Genomic DNA, 24,092 nt, shown 5'->3' with positions numbered 1-24,092 from the left:
AGGAGGTGTAGCCTTGGAGGAAGTGTGTCACTAGGGAAGTACTTTAAAGTTTCAAAAGCGTACACCATGCCCACCCAGGCTCTTTCTCTCTGCCTATAGCTCAGAGTGTAGCTCTCAACTTCTCCAACACCACACCTGTCTGTCACCATGCTCCCTGCTATGATGATAATGGACTAGGCCTCTGAAACTTTCAGTAAGCACCCAATTAAATGCTTTCTTTTATAGGAGTTGCTGGGGTCATGTTGTCTCTTCATCATATGAGAACACTATGACAGACGTTGATGCTAGGAAGGGGGTATTGCTGTGCCAGGCCTGACCATGCTGCTTGTTGGTGGACTGTAGACTTTGGAACTTTGGATTAGGAAAGTAGTAAATACTTTAAGTGGGGCCTAATAGGTCAAACTACCAGGAACATGGAAAACAGTGGTGCTGAGAGCAATGGAAATTATGACAGCCAAGCTGAAGAAGTTTCAAGGGGGAAGAATATTAGGAAGTGGCCTAAAAGACCATTCTTGTGATATTTTGGCAAAGAATGTGGCTTCATTTTGTCCTTGTCCTAAAAGTTTGCCTGAGGATAAATTGAAGAATTTTAGATTAATGACATTGACAGGGGAGATTTCAAGGAAGCCTAATATTGACTACATCATGTGGTTATTCACTTTTCTGCAGACCTATAATGAAAGGAGAAGGACTGACAAAGATAATAAAAAATGTACAGTTTGGGGAGAAAAGGAGCACCAGAAAATGTAATGGAGCTAAGTCCACTGCTTAAGGAGATAAAAAGTTTAAAGAATAAAACGTATTCGTGATAGTATTCGGTAATAATTTTTAGGTATATATAGTCGAAAATACCTCTAATCATTCCTTAAATATATCACATAAACAAGGAGTGCTGCACAGGTCGTGCTTTATTTCATACCACCAACTTTGTGTTATCCATAGCAGTTTTAATATATGAGATAAAATGTCCAATATGCCTTGTGAATTTGGAAATATATTCACATGTTTTTTTTGATTGTTTGTTTGTTTTCCCTCCTTTTTTTATTTAAACTAGAAACAAGATTGTTTTACATGTCAATCTCAGTTCCCTCTCCCTCCCCTCCTCCTCTGCTCCCCACTAACACCCTACTTATCCCATACCATTTCTGCTCCCCAGGGAGAGTGAGGTCTTCCATGGGGGTGGTCTTCAGAGTCTGTCATATCCTTTGGGATAGGGCCTAGGCCCACCCCAGTGTGTCTAGGCTAAGGGAGTATCAAGGATAGGGATTTATGTTTCCATCAGCATATAAATAAAATGTAATAAAAAGAGAATGCGTGCAAAAAGTCAAGAATAGGGTGTGTGAAATTTCTTTACACTGTGTGAATATATGTCATTGTGATGGGTATAATAAAGAGAGTGACTGGCCTAGAACTAGGCAGGATAGTTAGGCAGGAGAATCAGACTAAAAGAGAAAAGGAAGGAGTTTCAGCATTATGAGAAGAAGTAGAGAGGCAGAGATGAGGTTGCTTTACTGAGAAAGGTTTCAATCATGGTGTCAGAGCATACATAAATATTATGGCTTAATCTAAAATCTAAGCGTTAGCTATGAACCAGACTGAGATATTGGCTGAGCATATATAGTTAAAAAGTCTATTTGTGGTTATTGGGAACCTATCTGGTGGTTCCCAATACTATAGGAACTATGCCATCAAATGGAGTTATGACATTGGGCAGAAATTTCCACAGAAGACCTAAACATGCTTTTAAAAAGGTTCTAATATGCAAAAGAGAACCAAAATCAGCTTCCTTCAGACTGTCTTTCTTTGGATAACCTTAAGGATAGAGGCAAACAGAGGAATGACTCCTTAATAGTTGGCTTCTGGACATTAAGGGAATGGCTCTGTTATGAGGTCATTCTACCAAACAAATAAATGAGGTTTTTGAGCAGTGATCAGTAACATGCTTGGTGTCAGCATGGACCCAACAATTTCCCAGAGCTTGAACTGCAAACAACTGTGTTATGAAGTTACATCTCAGACAACCAATGGTGGGGGAGATGTCTGCACCAATGGTGGGGGAGATGTTGCCTTGTGCCAACACATACAATAAGCTGACCTGTATTTATCTGAAACTAACAGATCAGTTGAAGGTTTGCCTCAAACAGACAAAGAACAAAACAGATGATCAATAAAGATAGAAGAAAAAGTTTAAAGAAAAGTCTGATGCTAAATGGAATAAAGGGAGTGGTGACCTTATGGACGACTCCACCTACCTTAGCTTCCAACTTGTGAAAAGAGAAGCTCAAGCAGTTAAAGAAATCATCAACAACCGAAAGTTGATGCAAATGTAATTGAACAAGGAGGCCAAGTTCCAGCCCCATCAAGCAGCAACTTTGCCAATTTGTTTTGACTTTAAAATCAAGGATACAAGAAAGGAGTAGTGGATACCAGGCATCTGTCAGGGGTGTTCCTAAATGGAGGCCCAGAGAGGCCATTGCTTCAAGCTCTGAAGGTGAAGCCTGGATTTGAAACCTGAGAGACCACAAGATGTTGGAGATGGCAGATGTTGGGATACTTACCAAGGAGAGCTGAGATCAGATGTGGAATCAGCCCAAGAAAGAGAAATGTGTTGTAGTCAACACAAGTGAAAGGACTTGGAGATTTGAAAAACACTTTTACATCAGACACAAAGATAAAGTATTTGAAATTTGTCCTGCTGGATTTTGGTCTTGCTTTGATGCAGTACTTCCTCCCTATGTTCCTTTCCCTCCCATTTGGAATGATAATGTATATGTTCCATGAAAATGTATGTTGGAAGTATTGATCTGTTTTTTGATTTTGACTTTAGAGGAGGTTAAGAGTTAAGGCATTGCCTGGGAGGAGGACTGAAAGGTTATGTGAACTTTTGATGCTCGACTGAATACATTTTTGCATTATGACATGACTACAAGCCTATGAGGGCCAGGGAGTGGAATGTGGTGGTTTGAATACGAATGACCCCCATAGGCATAAATTTGAATGCTTAGTCACCAGGTAATAAAACGGTTTGAAAGGATTAGAAGAATAAGGAGGTTGGCCTTGTAGCAGGTATAGCTTTGTTGAAGAAAGTGTGTGACTGGGTAGTGGATGTTAGTATTCAGGCATCTGTACTGGCCTGCCCTTGGGGTTCTGACAGGATACACCCTCAGCTGTAGCCACTAAGAGCACCTTCTGTGCATATTCACTATGTTCCCATGTAAAGGACCCTGCTCACCTCACCTCTCTCCTCTCTCCTCTCTCCTCTCTCCTCTCTCTCTCTCTCTCTCTCTCTCTCTCTCTCTCTCTCTCTCTCTCTCTCTTTGTCTCTCTCCCCCATCTTTCCCCCTCTCTCTTTCTCTTCCTCTTGAACTACTCTTGTCCCCAAGGACAGGTCTCTTCCCCTTTTCTGCCCCTTCTCTCTCCTCTTCCAATAAATCTATGTGAGTCCTGTTGTATGGTGTGACTTCTCTTTCAGATTTTAAAAAATTACAAAGGTGGGTTTCAAAATTCCCCATGCTTGGCCCAGTTCTCTCTCTTGGCCTGCAGATTAAGATGTAGCTCAGCTACTGTTCCACTGCCATGCATGCCACCATACTCCCTGCCATGATGATAAGGAAATAATCCCCTAAACTGCAAGTAAGCCTCCAACTTCCTTTTTTAAGAGTTGCCTTGATTATGGTGTCTCTTCACAGCAATACAACAGGGAATAAGACACATAGCTATTGAAATCATAATCTCACAGTGGTTACTGTTGCCTGTACTGGGCCTGGACAAGAGTGGGCCAGTCACCAGTCAAGTATGGATCAGGGATTCATTAAGACCATAACCATTCTTGCATAAGTATTAGCCACAAGTGGATTCTAGGGTAAAGGAAGTCATTGTTAATCAGTGGTGAGTTTACTGGACTCAAGGGATAATTTGAAATGCATTGTTACACAGATGGCCCTAGTTAAACTCAGCAGGTCACAAGACAAAAAAACAAAGACAGGAATGTGAGAAAGGGACTCACTTGTAAAGAAAAGAGAGGATTGACAGGGTTGGAAGGGAGAGAGGAGAGAGTGGGGTTAAAAGTAACCAGAATATATTATGTACACATCCATGAAATTGTCAAAGAAAATCAGTAATAAAGGTTATATAATACATATACAGCCAATTTATTAATTTTAATTTATAGCAAAGCACCCTTCCAATCTCGGTCTTTCATTGCTTAGTAACTCCTTAAAATGAAGCCTAAAGGAATGACCTATGATCACTTTTCCATTTGGTCTCCATCTCTTACAGATTTGAGGTATGTCTACTTCATCCTCCTCACTTAAGCCTTTTAAAGGAGTCAAATGAATCCTACCTATTCAAAGATTCTCTGCACTCCTAGTCTGGCTTAAAACAGAACACAATTCATCATTTAAAACTCAGATGGTCCAGCTCTCACAGCCATTGCAGTACATTGAGCTCCATAGAGACAGCGCTGGGGCAAGTGCGAGCCGGACGGGCACTGGGCGACTCTGTGCCTTGCGGATGAAAATCAACTAAACATGGGCAAAGGAGATCCTAAGAAGCCGAGAGGCAAAATGTCCTCATATGCATTCTTTGTGCAAACTTGCCGAGAGGAACACAAGAAGAAGCACCCGGATGCTTCTGTCAACTTCTCAGAGTTCTCGAAGAAATGCTCAGAAAGGTGGAAGACCATGTCTGCTAAAGAAAAGAGGAAATTTGAGGACATGGCAAAGGCTGACAAGGCTCGTTATGAAAGAGAAATGAAAACCTACATCCCCCCAAAAGGGGAGACCAAAAAGAAGTTCAAGGACCCCAATGCACCCAAGAGGCCTCCTTCGGCCTTCTTCTTGTTCTGTTCTGAATATTGCCCAAAAATCAAAGGAGAACACCCAGGCTTGTCCATTGGTGATGTTGCAAAGAAACTGGGAGAGCTGTGGAACAACACTGCTGCAGAGGACAAGCAGCCCTATGGAAAGAAGGCTGCCAAGCTGAAGGAGAAGCACGAAAAGGGTATTGCTGCTTACAGAGCTAAAGGAAAACCCAATGCAGCGAAAACGGGGGTGGTTAAGGCAGAAAAGAGCAAGAAAAAGAAGGAAGAGGAAGATGAGGAGGAAGATGAAGAGGATGAGCAAGAGGAGGAAGAAGAGGAAGAGGAAGATAAAGAAGATGATGAAAATGATGAATAAGTTGGTTCTAGCGCAGTTTTTTTGGTCTATAAAGCATTTAACCCCCCTGTACACAACTCACTCCTTTTAAAGAAAAAAACTGAAATGTAAGGCTGTGTAAGATTTGTTTTTAAATTGTACAGTGTCTTTTTTGTATAATTAACATACTACCGAATGTGTCTTTAGATAGTCCTGTCCTGGTGGTATTTTCAATAGCCACTAACCTTGCCTGGTACAGTCTGGGGGTTGTAAATTGGCATGGAAATTTAAAGCAGGTTTTTGTTGGTGCACAGCACAAATTAGTTATATATGGGGACAGTAGGTTTATTTTTTCTGTTTTTTTGTTTGTTTTTGTTTTGGGTTTTTTTTTTCCATCTTCAGTTGTCTTTGATGCAGTTTATACAAAGATAATTGTTCTGTTAACTGAATACCACTCTGTAATTGCAAAAAAAAAAAAAAAATTGCAGCTGTTTTGTTGACATTCTGAATGCTTCTAAGTAAATACAATTTTTTTTATTAGAAAAAAAATCAGATGGTCCAAACAGCCCATGTTTCTACTTTTTAGTCATAATCCTCTACTACACAGTAATTATTTTCTAATAATAATTAACACTACATCTAAATATCCATTTGTTTATACTGCTATTCCTCGATTCTTTTTTTTTTTTTACATTTATCTGAAGTACTCCTGCTTTGATGACTCAAGGTTCAGCTTTAAATGAATAAACACATTCACTTTATCACATTTTATTTCTCAATATCCTTACTTCCTTTGGTTTCATCATTACTACATGTCATTCCCCAAACAAATTATCAAACCATGCAAACATGAAAAACTCATTTGTTAGTTTGGTTTCATCATTTTTCATACAAAAGATGATTCTTCAAATGTAATATGTCTTTGTCACAGAGCTAACAAAAATCTATTACCTGTCTTATATTTACAGAATCTTATCAAAATAAAGTTAATCAGATAATTTCAAGATTCCATAAGTACACATTCCACACCAAAATAAATAACCTATAAATAAATATAAGTTTTAAAATATTTGCTTCATTAATCAAAGCATGATGCCAATTGCCAATAAGTTTCTTTCTTTCTTCCTTTCCTTTTTTTTTTTTTTTCCCAAGACAGGGTTTCTCTGTGTAGCTATGGAGCCTATCCTAGCACTCGCTCTGGAGACCAGGCTGGCCTCAAACTCACAGAGATCCGACCGCCTCTGCCTCCCGAGTGCTGGAATTAAAGGTGTGCGCCACCAACATCTGGCCTCAAAGTTTCTTTCTTTACCTAGCAAATAATCTATTGAATACCAGGTACCAAATTTCAAATGAAATAAAAAATGGTATGTGAAATTTTACTGATAGATTATAACTGAGAAATGCTATAAAACCACAATTTTAAATGCACTTGGTAGTGGAAAACTAAAAGTCAATGTAAGTGCTCAGTGGGTATTAACATTGGGTTTTTGCATAAGTAACCAAATGGAAATAAATGCAATGTTTCAAAGTAAAAATTCTCATGGAGGCTTTTCTTGATGTGTTCCTATGACCTTGGCATGAGAGTGCCAAAAGATGAATTCCCCAAGACAAGTGAGGTGTCAAAGAGGCCAAAGGCCATGGCATTACGGCACGAGAATAGCACAGTGAGTAAGAGCTATCTGAATTTAAAAGTTGCCTATTTCAATAATCTGCTTCATATGTATACTTGCTCAAATGTTTCACTTCTTCAAGCACAGCAACATAGCTGAAAACAATGTCTTTAGACTTTAGGGATCCAAACAGTACAGTTGACACCCCTGTCAATATGGCCTTTAAATTTACATTTAAATTTACATTTAAATGTAAATTTAAATTTACATGTGAGACACACAAATCTAAATACCTAAAGATGATTTTCCCACTTAAGTCATTCTTGATTCTTCGTCTCCATCCCATCTTGAAATTGAAAAACAAAGCTTTCTAATGCTTTGAGAAATGATTTCCACTTGTTTTCAGCACTTCTAAGGACATCGTGTGTCAGAGAATGGCATGGAGTTTCTAGTGCTATCCTCAGCAGAGGTTTTTTGTATGTTTTCCTTAGTCCCTATCTTACAGTGAAAGTGGATGAAACATTTGCCCAATACAATTTAGAAATTAAGTGAAATGTTAGTAGGAAAACTCAAAATGAGTTCAATGTAAGGCAATGATTTGAAGAGAAGCTGTGAGCATGGTATCACTATTTCTACAACTGTCCCTGAGAATATGTCAGTTATTAGCCTTCACTATGAACAAAATACTAGAATGGAAATGTTTTGTCCTCTGTCTCCTGGTGAGCATGCTTTTACTCTGAGAAAATATAACAAAACATTCTTTGTTCCCCTCCAGCTAATTAGATTGGTTTATGTTTCATGAAAAAGCATCTAAAATATTCACAATGTAAGTTGTATGAAGTCAAAACTGTTGAAAAGCCCACTAGGAAAAAAATTAACAAAAGGACTTGATAGAAAGTCAGGAAATTTAATCAAATTTAATCCATGTCCATACAATTATTCTAGTTGCTATGAATAATGAGTATGGAATCTTACTTCCTCTTAGGTGTAAATTATACCTTAATTTATTTTAGTTCCAGGATTCTAATAGCATATCTTTAGAGCAAACTTTAATTCCAATTCTAGTATTATACATGGACCTTCCAAGATTCTTCTATAATCAAGGAAATTGCATACTTACCAGCAGCTAATGTTCAGTGAAATCAACATCTCTACCTAAATGTCTCATTAAGAAAAAAAAAAAAAAAACTATCTCATATTCTTTCATGTGTAGCCTTGGGTATCTTATAAGAATATTGAATGTTGACTCTTCTTGAAAAGCTGTCCTTTATGTCTGAAGCCATATGGTTGGTTACCATTTAACAGTATTTTATACACTCATATAATAAATTCTTTATCAGAAGAGGAACTTGGAATCCCCCATCTTGTATCTTGATTCTTTATTGAACATATCTATTATCAAAAATCCCGAGTTTTGACATAAAAATTTCATCACAACTCCTCTTCTTTCTTGCCTAAAATTTTGGTAACTTACTAAGAAAATATGTCAGCAGAGAACCTTGAAAGTTCATTAATTAGTGAACTAAATTAAGAACTTAAGAGTAAAATGTCTGTTTGACTATGAAAAGCTACCTAATAACATGGCTCTCATTAAACTTTGTTATATGGAACCAAAAGCATGGTATTGTAGTCATGGAGAGACCTTGTATCTACTTAGTGAGTAGTTGCATTGAGACCAGGATTTTTCCTCATTCACCAAATAACTGGACACAAGACAGTACTTGGGGTGGCTGTTTGTGCTATAAACAACAAAGCAAAGATGAAAAGAGTCACTAGGCTCTATTAGCAAGATGAACCAGCTCTCCAAAACTAAGTCCCTTTATGAAAGCTGCTATGAACTGAAACAGCAAAGGCTATACGATAGTTGAAGTAGGAAGGTTAGAGATACTAGAGAGTGTCTTTTGACTTTGAAGTCTTTATGTTGAGGATGCCATTATATATCAAGTATAGAAACCCAGGTAGTAGCTAGAAGCACAGTTTGAGAGTCTAGGAAATGTAAAGAACAGAAATACACATTTAAGTGTTATTGCATAGTATGGTGGTAGAAATGCAACATTCTCAAGGAATGGGAAGAAGAAAGGACAGGAGAGAGAGGGAAGGGAGGGATAGGGGAGGGGAGTAAATACAGCTAATTGAAGGATACCTATATTATCACCCTTTTTAAATTATTAATGATTTGTCAGTTAGGAAGAAAAAACTTAAAACTCAGCAATCTCAACTTAGGTTACCAAAATGTATTCCAATATACTACCTGGGCAAGAGGAAAGGAGGAGGCTGTCAGGGCATTATGAATGCAAAGCTGAAATGAGTTAAAAGAGAGGCAAGATTAATGTTTTTAATTTGTAAGCAGTCATGTTACTAGACAACACATATTGCCTTTCTTCAACAAGGAAGAGAACGAGGGCCTAAAATTTGTCTCATTCATACTACTCCCTGGACCAGTTCTGGGTACACAGAGATTCCTAAGCTAGGATTCACTATCTTGAACTTAAGGCATTAAACCTAAAATAAACAAAGGATAACTGAGCAAAAGGTCGTCGTCATTCTTCTTCAAGCCTTAATTACCTTAGTCCAACACTGTAGAGAAAAGCTATTTTTACCAAGACCTTTTAACTAAAGACGCCCTTACTACCTTGCCCTGAATTCTGTGTTCATCCCTATTTACATAATGCTCTGGACATTTGAAATATGGTATAATAGTATACTATCCCAATTTAGTTAAGAGCAAAGTACAAATGTGCTGTTTTTCATTTCTAGCAAAGTTAATAGAACTAAACAAGTCTTGAATATTATATAGGAATAAACAGCCATTGTGCTTACATGAGAGCTGCAGTTTATCAGAGCCATGGGATTCGTTTATATGATATTTCCAGGATGAAAAGAAAAGTAGTTTCCAAATAAAAATGTGTAATTGCTCAGAAAGGCTAATTATTACCATCCTATCACCCTTGTCTAGATATGCCCCATGGACATATTACTGAGGAATGATGCTGTAACAATTTTCCAGAACTCCGAGGGGAAAATATCACTCTCAAATAGAGAACTGGGTAGAATACACAATTACAAGTGGCATGCCAATTCATCAAATGTCATCAGAGCTTAACCACACGTCTCAGGTTATGGTATCATTTAGTTACAAGATAATCAAGGTTTCTCCAAAGCAAACATGGCAGAAATGCTGAAAAATGGTATTAATAAATGAGAAAGTAACTCTGTGGTTCAATAGAAAAGTAAATAGCATAACTGTATTGGTCTAGAAAAGCATAAGACTGTGAAATAGAAGCACATAATAAATTTACTAAATATATATCTGAGCTGTAATAGAAACCTGTCTAAAAAAACAACATTGTAGGGCTGGAGAGATGGCTCAGCCATTAAAGGCTAGGCTCACAACCAAAAATATAAAAAAAACAACATTGTAGAGGTGCTCTCTGTTGGGTGAGATTTGGAAAAATTAACAAATAGAAAAGGTTCATTTGGGCTATCTCATTCCTTTGGCATTCAATGAATTCTAATCTTACTGATTAGATCTGTCAATGTCTGCCCAATAATAATGGGAAATCATTACAAGAAGATTATAAAACATTTTAACAAAATCATATATTTTAACATACATAGTGGCATATGCATAATCACTGCATATTTGAAATTTAGAGAAGCACATGCATATCTTAATAGATATAAATATGCATTCATATATTACTTTACTCCTCAGTTGAACAAATATTCCTCTTTTCCAAATTACTATATGTATAAGATTAACCCGTAAACCCTAAACTAGATGTTACAGTAATCACTATTAGTTAAGACCTCTATAATAGAGATCAGTATGAAAAATTAATTTGAAAGCAGTCACTGTCATAGACCTGATACTGCAGCATGTAACTCCCTGACATTAATAGAGATATTTAACAAGAAATGAAGAGGCTAATCATATTTTAGTTAAGCAAAGCAATAGCGCACCTACGAAAGGTTGTCAGAGTCTTTTGTTCAAATGACAAGGCTGCTGCTCTTTCTAAGCAGTCTTTGTTGGACTAACAGAGAGAAAAGAAAGAGCAAGAAAATCTGTAAGTAGCTGCCAATGACAAAAGGGCAAGGAGTAGGAGGGAGAGAGAAGCATAAGGAACAGGAGCAGAGAACCAGGAATCAGTGCCAGAAGGATCTGGGGATATAAAAGGCAGCAAACAGGACTCATACAACACAGCAATAGCAGAAAACCAAATGGGGGAAGGGAGTAGGGATAGGAAGCAGAGAACACAAGATTTATAATGACTCGGAGAGCTTATTAAGGATAGAAGCAAAAATGCAATAATTATCTTGTTAAGAATATGGATTCCAGGTGCTAGAGAGGTGGCTCAGCAGTTACAATAACTTACTATTCTTGCAGAGCACCCTATTCTAGCTCATTCCCGAGCACTCATACTGGAGAGTTTGCAGCTGCTTATAGCTCCACCTAGGAGGGATCTGACGCCCTCTTCTGGCCTGCACAGGCACCTGCAGCCATGTACACGTATCTACATACACAGACAGACACACAGACACATAGCTAATTTTAAAAAGATAAAGTTGTATTTAAAATAAAAAGAATATAGATTCCAAAGTCAGGCAGTGCAGTACACCTGTAACCCCAGCACTTTATAAGTGCAGGCAGAGGATCAGGGCTCAAGCCCAGCCTCAGTCATAAAGTAAGTTTGTGGCAAGCCTAGGCTATATGAGATCATGACCCACATAAAAAGTTTTAACTAAACTATAGAAAGAATATGAATATCAACTTTAATTTCCACATAGTAATTCTCATTTTGTTGCTTTTTTGAGACAGGGTCTCACTTTGCTGGCCTGAAACTTGTTAATGAAGATCAGTCTGGCCTCTCCCTACCTGCTGGGAAGAAAGGTATGCACTCCCAAGCCTAGGCCCACATGCAAGGTCTTAAACTTCCTGGCACAAATGTTCACATAAACAAAGAGGTTATCACTACAGAGTACACCATGGGCACAGTGTCAAGCGTATCATACACACTCAATGTTACCTATTCATATACCTGATAAAAGCAGAAGAAGCCACACATTTATAATTATGAAAATTGAATTTAAAACATTCTATATTCACACTCAAACAATTTTATTAAGGCTAAAAGAAGTAATATAGAAACTGGACGCTGAGTTATACTCCATGGATCATTATGTTTTACCTGTGTACATATGTAACCAGAGATACTTTTTGTCTATTCTGTTTTTTAGTCTCTGATATGCTGATGAAAGATGATACAATAATTTAAACACAATGAAAAACACAGCAAATGTGCATGTAAGGTTTTCTATACTTGCTGTCCGTTTGTTTTTAAGTATCCATTTACTCCAATAGTAATGAGTAGAGTTGAAAGTTGTCACAAATTTAATAAGTGGAGATAACACTGTCTCAGTTTAAAGTAGTCTCTTTTGGGTAAACAGTTCAATTGCAAGTTCAATGTTTTTAACCTTACCCCTTTTTACAGGATGGCAACCAGGCAGAAGGAAGAGATTTATGGGCAATTATATGGTCACTATCTTGTGGTTATAGAGGAAAAGACACTGAGTTAATTCACTAAAGACCAGTTGGTTAGCCTCAACAGACATTTGCCATTCAATCTGGTCACCAGGGTCCTGAATTGAATCTAACTTTAGCCTCTGGTTCTGAGACTTATAAACCCTCTTGGTCCTAGTTATGGCCTTTGATGCACCCACCAACACTTTCAGGGTTTTGCTTCATCCAGAAGGTCTGTGTTATGGTATATGCCCTCCATCCCTCCTAGATTTCAGCGGTTGTTTCAATCTATCACTGACTCTACCAACACCTACCTATCACCTATTTTTGAGATTCAACTCCTGAAAATATGTGTACAAAAAGCAAGACATAAGTCAACAGTCTAACTTAAAACTTAGAGTAAAAATTACTAGTCTTTAACCCAGAAATTCTACTTCTAAGAATGTGTTCTAACAAATTGAGAATGCCTATAAAGTTATGTGTGGCCAGTGTTATCCCCATCATTATTATTTGTTAAATCACATGACTAGGAACTGATATATCTACTAACACAACCTGTGGAGGGGCGATAAAAGAGTGGAGCAGTTTTGCCTCTATAGATAGAAAAGTATAGCAAAGTCATATAACAAAGGAATGTGTACAAATCTCGGAGGAGTTTCAGTGAAGGTCCAGGATTGATGGTGTACTAGAGCTCAGAGGCCTTGAACCAGACCATCAACTCATTGCAACGGACATTTGTAAGTAAAGCTGTTTGGACAAAAGGGTTTACTGTGTGACACACCACAGCTCCCAATGCCACTAAGATAAATGAAGAGTGTATGGAGAGGGAGGACAGTTGAAGGAGCTAAGTGTTGGGGTTTTTTGTTGTTGTTGTTTTGTTTTGATTACTATCTTTCTTTTGGGGGGAATGCTGCAAGGGTGAATGGTGGATATGGAGAGACTGGGAAATGAATAGGAATGGTGTGCATGAAGGGAAACACACACACACACACACACACACACACACACACACACACACACACACACACACACATTAATATCCCAGAGTTTATCAATGATTCAGATGCTATATGAATCTTAGTTTTGAAAGAATGAACACCAAAATCCATGGGCGAGGAAGACGACAACCTTTAACAACAGAAACAAAAGTTTACTGTTTTAAAATTCCTGGCACTTTACCCACACCACCAGAAATAAGCAAAGCTTCACACTCTGAGTTATTTCATCAATCCCACAAATTTGGGTAACTAGGAGAAATCGAACAGGAGATATCAAGAACCACATCTCTCAGAGGGAGGCAGTTTCCATCAAACACTAACAAGATGTAAAGAATCCTTGAGCAAACATTCATTAAAAGCCTTCAAAACTCAAGATGCTGGGCATGTGTTTCATGGTAATGAGAAGCTTGTGAGAGACTCAAGTTTAGTCATCAGGAAGACAAGGATGAAAACTGCTTCAGGTGCTACCTCCTCACCAGGGATGTTCTCCCTGCAGAATTTGAGTGTCTCTTAGTGGGTAGGACTCCCCAGCTGACATATCTGTATATACACTAAAATCCACCCACCCTTACTCGGCATTTGGTACATCATGCTCAGCATCAGGCCTATCATCCAACTAATAGAAACCTAGATCCTGGGGTAAAGGAAACCAGCACACAGAGGGGTAACAATAAGCAATGTCAGAAGAAAAACGGGAGAAAGTAGTTTAAAATTCTAAAACACAAACAGTTCGGCTGCTAAGAATTCTTGCTACAAACCTACTTAGTAATGAAAACAGAGGAAATAAACTATTAAATTTTCATCATGTAAGTGGGAGGAGTAAACAATTCAGTGATTGACATTCTAAAACAAGATATTAAATTGTGCAGAATCCTCAGAGAACCATTTCATTTCACATGGATCACATGAAACCACTTGGAAATTGCAGCTGCTTTGCAAAATATTATCTCAGAGAAATGGCACTCACTTGAGGATGTGAGGAAGAGCATCTAGGTCTACCAACCACTTCCATAGTACTTAAAATAGCAGCAAAAAAGAACACATTTCCTTCCCTGCCATGCTTTTATCTTATAAGAAACAGCATCTATCGGCCCAAGGGAAAAACAGCACATCAACACAAAAGCTGCCTGGCTGAAGATGGCTGTGGCTTTATCTGCAGGAGTCCATCTTCAGACATAAGCCCACTTAATTCTACATAAACCCATCCAAGCCACCAACAGAGTATTATTTTCAAAAAAAAAAAAAAGAAGAAACAGATCAATGCCACTTTCTCTCAAGAAATTACACAAGTCAATGTTCTAAATATATGTTCTAAAAGATACCAGACACCAATAAAGAAAAGGCTAAGAAAATTTACTTTCCTTGAAAAATAATATCTGTCCATGAAATGGAAACTGCCAAAGAGGATGTAAGTTCAAACATAAAGGTATGACAGTAAGTCTATAAATTAAATGCCAACTTTGAATTCCAGATAAATTTTAAGCAATTTATTTAAAAGCAAAAACAGATTTTTCTACTTACAGTTATAGTCTGTCTTTAAACTATTAACTTCAATACCAGTTAGGGTTATAAATGTCCACCAAAAAAAGCAAGCATGAAAGATAATTTTTTGACTTTTGACTTCCATATAAATGGAATACACACATTTTTGGGACAGGGTTTCTCCGTGTAGCCCTGGCCGTCCTGGAACTCATTCTATAGACCAGACCAGCCTTGAACTCAGAGCTTTCCTCTGCCTCCTGAGTGCTGGGGGTTAAAGATGTGCACCACCACCTCCTGGCTCAACGCACATTGCATGATGTTATTTAATAAATGTTAATGAAAACATGTATTATGTGTAGCTCTGAAGATACAATGGTGAGCTAAAAATAGCTTGGTCACTGGCCTCACAGTATCCAAAATCTAATGAAAAGGCCAACAACAAAGGGCTACAATAAAAGTTTGCATTCATATGTGGACTCTTCAAGAAAATTTTAATCTTTTAAGTTAAAAGTAGCTAGACTTGGTAGCATACACCTGCAATTCAGCATGTAGAGGCTGAGGCAAGAAGCCTGACAAGTGTTCAAGGTCAGTTTGGGCTACACTGTAGAATCAAAAAATAGAGCTACAGAATGAAACCCTGTCTCAAGAATAAAAAATTAAAGTAGAAGGTAGAAGGGTAGTTGCCACAAGTTCAAGACAGGGAAGAAGAAAAGAGAGATTCAGAAAGTTAGCTAAAGGGCACTAAATTATAGCTAGGAGAAAAGTTCTTGTGTTTCACAGCACATAAATATACAAATGACACTATACTATAAACAATTTTTAAAAGCTAGAAAAAAATTTTAATGTTTTTTCTATAAATAAATGATAGGTATTTGAGGAAATAAATAATTTACTATTTGCAATATTGTGTAATGTTTACATTTATCCAAAATATCACACTGCATGCCATAAATATGTATATTTTTATATATTAGTTCAAAAGCTTTCATATATTCCTCTGAAAGGGAAACAGAAATGAATGTGTTCACTGTAGTGAAGTGAAGATAAACTTTAACATGAGGGATTTCTCTTAACTTTTTTCCTTCTTTCCTCGTGGCACATTTGATGGCCTTGAACTCACAGACATTCATCTATCTCTTAACCCGGAGTCCTAGGAATAAAGGCGTGTACTACCACCTCCTAGCTTCTGGCTGCTGAGATTAAAGCTTCTGGCTTCTATGGCTTGTATCTGACTTTGCTTTTTGAATCCTCAGACAAGCTTTAATAAATCATAAATAATGTATCACCACATTTCTCTATGGACCCCATTCCAGGTTCCTGCCTTCAGGACAGTCTTAACTTACCTTGATGATGAATTTTTGACCCTGGAAGTGTAAGCCAAATAAACCCTTTTCCCCCTTAAATTACTTTTGATCATGGTGTTTATTATAGTAACATAAAAGCAAACTAGGGCACTGCTTTAATACAATTTATTCTGTAATCCATTTCTGGGTACATTAGTTTGTTTAATATTTCTAAATTTCAAAATCTTATGCAAATTGGTAAGTGAATAAGGTAATAGATTTAAGCAAATGACTGATTACTCCTAAATCACTCTGGCTGACATTATAGTTTGCTGAACCATGTTGTCAAAAGATCACATGCTTTTTCAGGTAAGATAATCTAATAAATGCAACCTCTGTATAACCCTTCTGTTTTAAATAATTTATATAAGATCAATTTGGTATTATGTAAATACCACTAACATCCATAAATCAGAAGAAATTACCAAATGAAGAATAAATTAGAAAGTTAAGAGATGTAATTTTAAAAACTCCTTTGAATGACATACTTGTAGAAATCAGTGTCAAACTAAAATGACAAATAGTTCCTCTATTGTCAGAATTTCTAATTTTTTAAATGTGAGAGCTAAATTTTATGTTTTATATGAGGACCACACTTGTATGGAATACCTGGTGAATATAACTTCAAGTAATATTAGGGATTAAAATGTTTCTCAGAGACAGAATGAATAATCTGGTTATCACCAAGAAAAGACTCAATATTGGTCATCCATTCACCAGAATTTTAAATATCTACACATCTATTACTTCCAACCAATTATGCAGTTAAGACCCTTTGTGGTTAATTAGGTAGCAAAGGAAGTCATGGTCTCTGCCACTGATATATTACAATAAATTATGCAGCCTGCCTGCGGCATTAGTACAGAGAAACAAAGCATACAGAAACAGCCCACTGCTTCTTTATTAACCTAATACTAGCATCCAAAGCAATCACCTTTCAGATATTCCATTGTATCTTTGACTTTAAATAAGATTTCTGTACAAAAGGAACCATAAATTCACACAGAAACTTCAAATTTAAAGTATTCCTGTGTAACCTATAGTATTAGTCTACCTGCATAGAAATTTAAAACGTTAAAGTACAGATTCCTGTGTTCCTAAGTCCCACCAAAACATATTTCATGGATCAGATCCCAGAAATGTTCAGTTGTAGAAAACTTTATCTTGTGTGAATCTAGTGTATGCAAAAGCTAACTGAGTTTAAGCCAGTGGAAGGGCAAGCTACTAATCTAAAATACATAGTAAATTTGGTAAGAAACACTAGACACATATGTAATCGAAACGTCTATCCAAGACATGGCACCAAGACCCAGGACAGTGGCATAGCAAGGGAACTTCTCAGAAATGAAGAGCTTTGGATTCATCTCAACCTTGCTGAACCAAAATTTCTATCTCAACAAATACCTCAGAAGATATCTATTTTTCATTAAAGCTTGAGATCCACTGGTCTAGAGCAGCTATTTTAGGTACAGATTTTTCTAGGGTACAATCTTACTGACATCAAAGACCAAAGATTGGTATGAATTTTGTGGTCAATAACTGCCACACATGTTGTAGCAATACAAGAAAAGTCAAGTACCTGTTGAAAAATGGGAGGAGAGTTCCGAGTACATTTTGGTTCATTTAAAACATTCATGATGATACCATTTCTGTTTTATTCTAGCAAGTGTTGCATTAATAATGGAGGACAGAAGCTACTCAAAATGAACTAACGAAGAACAAGCAATGTTATACAGAGAAGTTTCACAGACAGCAATGGCTTCTCAGTTAATTTAATATATAAATTAAAACTTACTTAAGATATAAATGAAAACCAAGATTTTACTCATTAATTCAGCATCATCTAAAAATGATACCATCCCATGTATTCATGCACTTGAGGTAAGGATATATTAAGATATGCCATAGATATTTGCTTTAAAAAAAACAGCTTGATTATAGGTAACAAAGCAAAGAGACAGCCCTGATAAACAACTTCTTCTTCTTTTTTTAAGTGAGTGTGGTTGATATACCCAGTGTTACTGCATTGGAGAAAACTGGCTTTCCCTTTCCCAGTAGGGATCAATCTCTCATAGCTTCTTGCTTACAGATGGGACTTTGTGTCCACTTCCCCTTCTCTATGCTGGGTTCTGTCTGGTTTGAATTTGGGAAGGTCCTGTGTATGCTGTCAGTTTATGTGAGATCATCTGTGCATCCATTCTACTGTGTCTGGAAGACACTGTTTCCTTGGAGTCATCCCTCACCTCTGGTTCTTACAATCTTTCCAATTCTTCCCCACAGATTCCTGAGCCTTGAAGGTAGGTGTTTGATAAAGATCACACCCAGGGCTGAGTGCTCCAGAGTCTCTCACTGCTAGCACCTTGTCCACTTGTGGATTTCTGTGTTAATTATCTATTGCAAGAAGAAGCTTCTCTCATGAGGGTTTTTGTGTGTATAGCAATACGTCATCAGGAGCCATTTTATTGCCATGATCCTTTACTAGAAGGTTTAGCAGTATGTTTTTCTACTAATGCTATGACCTACCTAGTCTCAAGTTCTTGGTCACTTTCTTTTTTTCTTATCTTTTTTTTAATTTGAATTAGAAACAAGATTGTTTTACATGTCAATCCCAGTTCCGTCTCCCTCCCCTCCTCCCGTACCACCACCCTCTCAACTAAAACCCTACCTATCACATATCCTTTCTGCTCCCTAGGGAGGATGAGGCCTTGCATAGGGGGTCATCAGAGTCTATCATATCCTTTAGGATAGGGCCTAGGCCCACCCCCGTGTGTCTTGGCTCAGGGAGTATCCCTCTATGTGGGATGGGCTCCCAAAGTCCACACCTATGCTAGGATAAGTACTGAAGTACTACAGGAGGTCCTGTAGATTTCTGAGGTCTCCTCACTGAAACCCACATTCCTGGGGTCTGGATCTTGGCCACTTTCATAGAGCATCAATGAATTCAGATGACCAAGTATCTCTATAGTAAGTTAAAGAGTCCTTTGGGTATATGCCTACGGATGGTAATAATGGATACTGTGAATGTATGTATGTATGTATGTATGTATGTATGTATGTATGTATGTATGTATGTATATTAAGGAAACTCCACACTGATTTCGACAATGATTCTACCAGTTTGCCCTCTCACCAGCAATGAATAAATGCTCCCCTTTCCCTCCTTCCTGCATCCTGTGTGTCAGCACCATAACAGTGGCTATAACCAAGAAAACAATAATCCCAATGTACTGAGGCACAATATATGCTTTTAAAATGTGTGACTGTAAGTTGCAATGCTATTTGTCCACATATTTTTGGCTGCTATTCAAGATATAATAAATTAGCCACAGACTTTTGTGAGTTAATGCTAAAGACCAGAAATTTATCAGTGAAATCTTTAAGACACATTGTTTTATGAAAAGCAATACAATTTACGTATTAAATAACATGAGAATATAATGATTTGATATAGTTTTTAAACATTTATTTTAAATTTTATGTATATGTGTGAGATGCATTCTGTACATGAGTACAGGTACCCACAGAGGCCAGAAAAAGGTATCAGAGTTACTGGAGGTTTTGAGCTTGGGTCCTCTGCAAAGGCAACATATGCTCTTAACAACTGAGCAACTTCTCCAAACCCAGTTTTTAAAGGGCAAAGGGCAAATTTGGGGGGGGGGCGGTAATTACAACATCTACACCCTCAGAACAAAACTTTTTTTTTTTCATAGAAAAGACTGGGAATAGCCTGGCAGTGGTAGCACACACCTTTAATCCCAGAACTCAGGAGGCAGAGGCAGGCCTCTGTGAGTTCAAGACCAGCCTGGTCTACAAGAGCTAGTTCCAGGACAGCCTCCAAAGCCACAGGAAAACCCTGCCTTGGAAAAAAGAAAGAAAGAAAGAAAGGAAGGAAGGAAGGAAGGAAGGAAGGAAGGAAGGAAGGAAGGAAGGAAGAAAAAGAAAAGAAACCCTGGGAGTTCTCTTGAAAAGTTCTTTTTTATAAAATACAATACATGCATAAAAATTTCAAATTTACTATCACATCTCCTGTATCACTCTGATAATTTCATTAACCTAAACTAGAATTCACAGCAATACTTTTTGGCATTTTATCCCATGTCCAAATAATACATTAATTCCATCCCTTTTTTATTTTTCTCATTATATTTTCTTCCTTTTTATCTTGAAATTTTGTTTTATTGGGGGGAGTGCAGGGGTGGGGGCAGATACAAATGAATGAATGGAATCAAGATATATGATTTTAAAAACATAGAAAATCATTTTAATAATGTTCTCCCATTCAAGAAAATAGAAAAACACTCCATTTAAAATTCATCAAAACTCTCTACCTCATTTTTTTTTGAGCCTCTAACTTATAAGCACTAAGGTCTAATAAATTCCTATGCATTACTCTGCTTCTTTCCCATCATCTTTCTTTCCTGTTGCCACTCCTTTATTATTTTAAGCTTAGACTAAGTGAGTCCCCTGTCTTAGTCTGTCCTCAAACTATTAAAAACAAAACAAAACAACAACAAAAAAAAACCACTACAAACTGGGAAATCAAGCAGCCGAGATTTATTTTCCACAGTTCTGACTGGCATCAGGATGCTGGTGAGTTGATGTCCCTGTCAGGGAGACAGGTGCTTTCTGTCCTGTTGTTCTAAAATAAAGAGAGCTCTGGCTTCCCCTCTTCTTACAAGACAGTCTCCCAAACAAATGAATGCCCCAACTTGTGACCTCATTTCAACCTTTAATCTTCCAGTGACCTCAACTCCAAATATAGGCACATATATGTTTAGGGATTCAGTATATAAGGTGGTAAAGGGAGAGAAACCCAGTCTATAACACAATGCTATCACTTTGTAACAATATCTCTGCATCCTGTAATAAACTGTGTCTATAGCCCAATTGTACTTCCTGAGAAAAATCATTCTGTCTTCACTGTTCATAGTCTTCCAAGGACAGATCTCCAGTACCTAGATTATACAAAACAATCATTTTACCTGCTCAACACAAATCACTATCTATGATTTCAATCAAAAGTCAGATATTTAGATTAGTAGCTCTGATTTGAATATGCTAAAGGTTTTTTTTAAATAATGATTAAAGATAGCTCTGTTGCTTAATTAAGCTAAAGTGCCAATCTCACAGAATATGGTTGACTAGCATTAAACTCTAGCTTATATTTACATTTCTGCAATTTTGTCTAACTGAGCAAAATTTCTAATTAATGGTTCAGGGTGACATTCAGAGGTAGAGCACTTGCCTTATAGGAGCCTAGGTTCAATCTCAGAATAGCAAAAGGAAAGAATAAGTCTAACACATGAAGAGGGTATCACCTTCCTATATAAACTATTTACTAATATATGTACTGGGTATGAGACATCAAATTATATAGATTTATGTTACCTGTTAGAGGAAATGGGTGTTGCCTTGCTATTGGCATTATATCTGTCACCAACACAAGTCATATTATGTTGCTGGAGGTTTCTTGTCCTGCCAGGTTCCACCGCTTCAGCCCCAAGTGAACATACAGAGAAACTATATTAATTATAAAACTATAGGCCAATGGCTAGGGCTTCTTACTGGCTAGCTCTTTCTTAATTATTAACCTATTTCTATTAATCTATGTATTTCCACATGGTCTTGGCTTACCAGGGAATGCCTGGACACGTTAAACCTATTGGCAGCTACATGGTGTCTCTCTGTCTACCTTTCCCAGAATTATCCTTTCCTCATCCCACCTATCTTCCTGCCTCTATTGGCCAAACAGTGTTTTATTCATCAATCAATAAGAGAAACATATATACAGAAGGATAACCCCCATCAATATCATAAGCTAATAATACATTGGACATATTCTGGAAAGGAATACTAACTATTCAAGACAACTACTATAAATCCATCAATGGACCATCAATTAAACCAAAAGGGACCCTTAGTCACTTGCCAGGTAGACATAACTGAATTTTTAAAAATTAAAAGCCTTGTACATCTTCCTGACCCCACCATGTGGCTGAAGTGCTCTTGTATGACACCAGAATCAGTATAATAAATCAAGATGTTTTTCCAAATATGTGCAAAATATAGACCACCATGGTAGATATTTCAGGAGATATTAAAGAGCTTAATATTTAGTGTCTACTTAACTGTTAAGTAGATAAATGATATTAGAGAAGCAAAATCCAATTTATAAGGCTATTAAACTTGACACATGACCAATGAAGTCAATGGCTTAATCTACATATAAATTGGTTGGTATGGTCTGTTCTCGGAATAAATGAGGAATTCTAGAATGGTCTTGAGTTCAAGGAAGGCATCTATAAAAGTTCACTTGCTGGGGAAGAGGGAGATAGTTCAGTGGGTAATTACTTCCTGCAAAGGCATAATCACCTGAGTTCAGATCCCACATTTACCAAAAAAAGGTTCAGTGTAATAGTGAACTTACACCTTTGCAAAGGTCATTCTGAAAAGTCTGTCATTCATTCATTTGTGTTGGGTGGAACTGCACTTAAATAAAGCCCCACCAGTCTCCACTGAAAGGCATTCTTGAAAATCTTGCAAACTAAATTCCAAATGCTAAAGACAACCATATTTAAAACAAAAGCTTTCTATATTTAAAGGGTAGTTTTGGAGTACAAATAACCATATACTGAATTATACTTTGATTTGATGAATGAAGAAAAGAGCTTGGTTTTCTCTTTTTAAAATTCTATAATTAAATATTATAAGTTTAGAAGAGAGTATGCTATCATCTAACAACTCCAAAATATCTTTCAGAATACACTAAATAAAATGTTGTAAAATAAACAGTATCTTTCTATAAACTAATTAAAACATAATTCATGAAAATCAAATTACGAGGATTTAGCTGGTTTAACTTTTAAATTGTATTTTTTCCAAGTAAAATTTCCCCTTAACATTAAAAAAAATCATAAAGTTAAAAATAACAATGAAGCATTAGAAGAAAACTAGGTTTTGTAAGTTGTACAACATCTTTACCAATTGGCTATTTAAAAATATTCTTGCAATTAGTCATAATAAGGAAGAGAATGGCAATAATTGAAACTATTGTTAAAGGAAAACAACAAAAGGCAAGAAAGATTAAGGTATATCACAAATGAAAGTTTATTGCTATAAAAATAAGAGATATGATGTTTTGATAAAAGCCTTCATTCAAAGTAATTTCTATAAACATAAAACATACTAAATGACTCCTGTTGGTATATATTGTAAGAAACCGTATTTGACCAATATCTGAAAATGCTTATATAGCACATGTATTTTAGTAAAAGTCAATATAACACAAGGTAGTGAGGAAAGTCAATACATTCCTCTAGACACTACTTGTCCTGAGAACAGATCACTTGCAAAATTGGTCCTTGCTGGCTTTGAAAATTCAGCCAACAAAGGTTCTCTAAACTTAAACAAAATTTCCCCTAAACGGATGGCCCACTGTGCCTTGGCCGTGCAAATATTTGGTCAATCTTAAATGTCTGCTTTACTTCTTGGAATCTAGAACTTTGGAAGGTGCCAGGAAAAGGATTCCTATGTGACCAACTTGCAGTGAGGACTTCGGGTGCTGAGTAAACGAGCTCCACTGATATATAACACTTCACATTTGCTATCACAACTCACTGCTGGAAGAACCAAATGGTCCCTGTGGGACTCCACTCAAAGGACTCATTAATGCTTCTACCTGTCCTCTTGGCTAATTTCTTTTTATGTCCTTTTGCTGTCATGAATCTCAGCTATGAGTGTAATTATATGCTGAATATTAATTATCAAGCATTCTAACATATCTCCAAGCATGAGGAAGGAACAGGGAATCTCTGACAGGATTTGGCATTAATTTTTCAAATAATCTAGGTTCATTCATTAAAGGTATATTATCACACTTACAAATATAAAATATTAGCATACTAAAAAACCAAAAAGTATGATAAAGGTTGAGACAACTGATCTAAAGTTCAAAGGAAATAAATGTAAAAGCTGTGTTAGTCAGTGTTACATGACTATAGCAG

At 36.9% G+C, this 24,092-nt stretch overlaps 2 protein-coding genes across 6 annotated transcripts in view; one reads left to right on the top strand and one right to left on the bottom strand.

Annotated features, from left to right (window-relative positions):
• Rabgap1l (RAB GTPase activating protein 1 like) overlaps positions 1 to 24,092 on the bottom strand; it is a 560,109-nt gene that overhangs the window by 316,359 nt on the left and 219,658 nt on the right. The window lies entirely within an intron of this gene.
• On the top strand, positions 4,486 to 5,177 carry LOC100751631 (high mobility group protein B1-like). The gene has a single exon (XM_035445769.1). The coding sequence runs from the start codon at positions 4,530 to 4,532 to the stop codon at positions 5,175 to 5,177; it is 648 nt and encodes a 215-aa protein (XP_035301660.1). The 5' UTR covers positions 4,486 to 4,529.

The sequence above is a fragment of the Cricetulus griseus genome, chromosome 5 (assembly GCF_003668045.3).
Source record: "Cricetulus griseus strain 17A/GY chromosome 5, alternate assembly CriGri-PICRH-1.0, whole genome shotgun sequence".
In the NCBI taxonomy this organism is placed as follows: Eukaryota; Metazoa; Chordata; class Mammalia; order Rodentia; family Cricetidae; genus Cricetulus; species Cricetulus griseus.
Note: the sequence above shows the minus strand (reverse complement) of the source record. Positions and strands in the feature narration are given on the sequence as shown.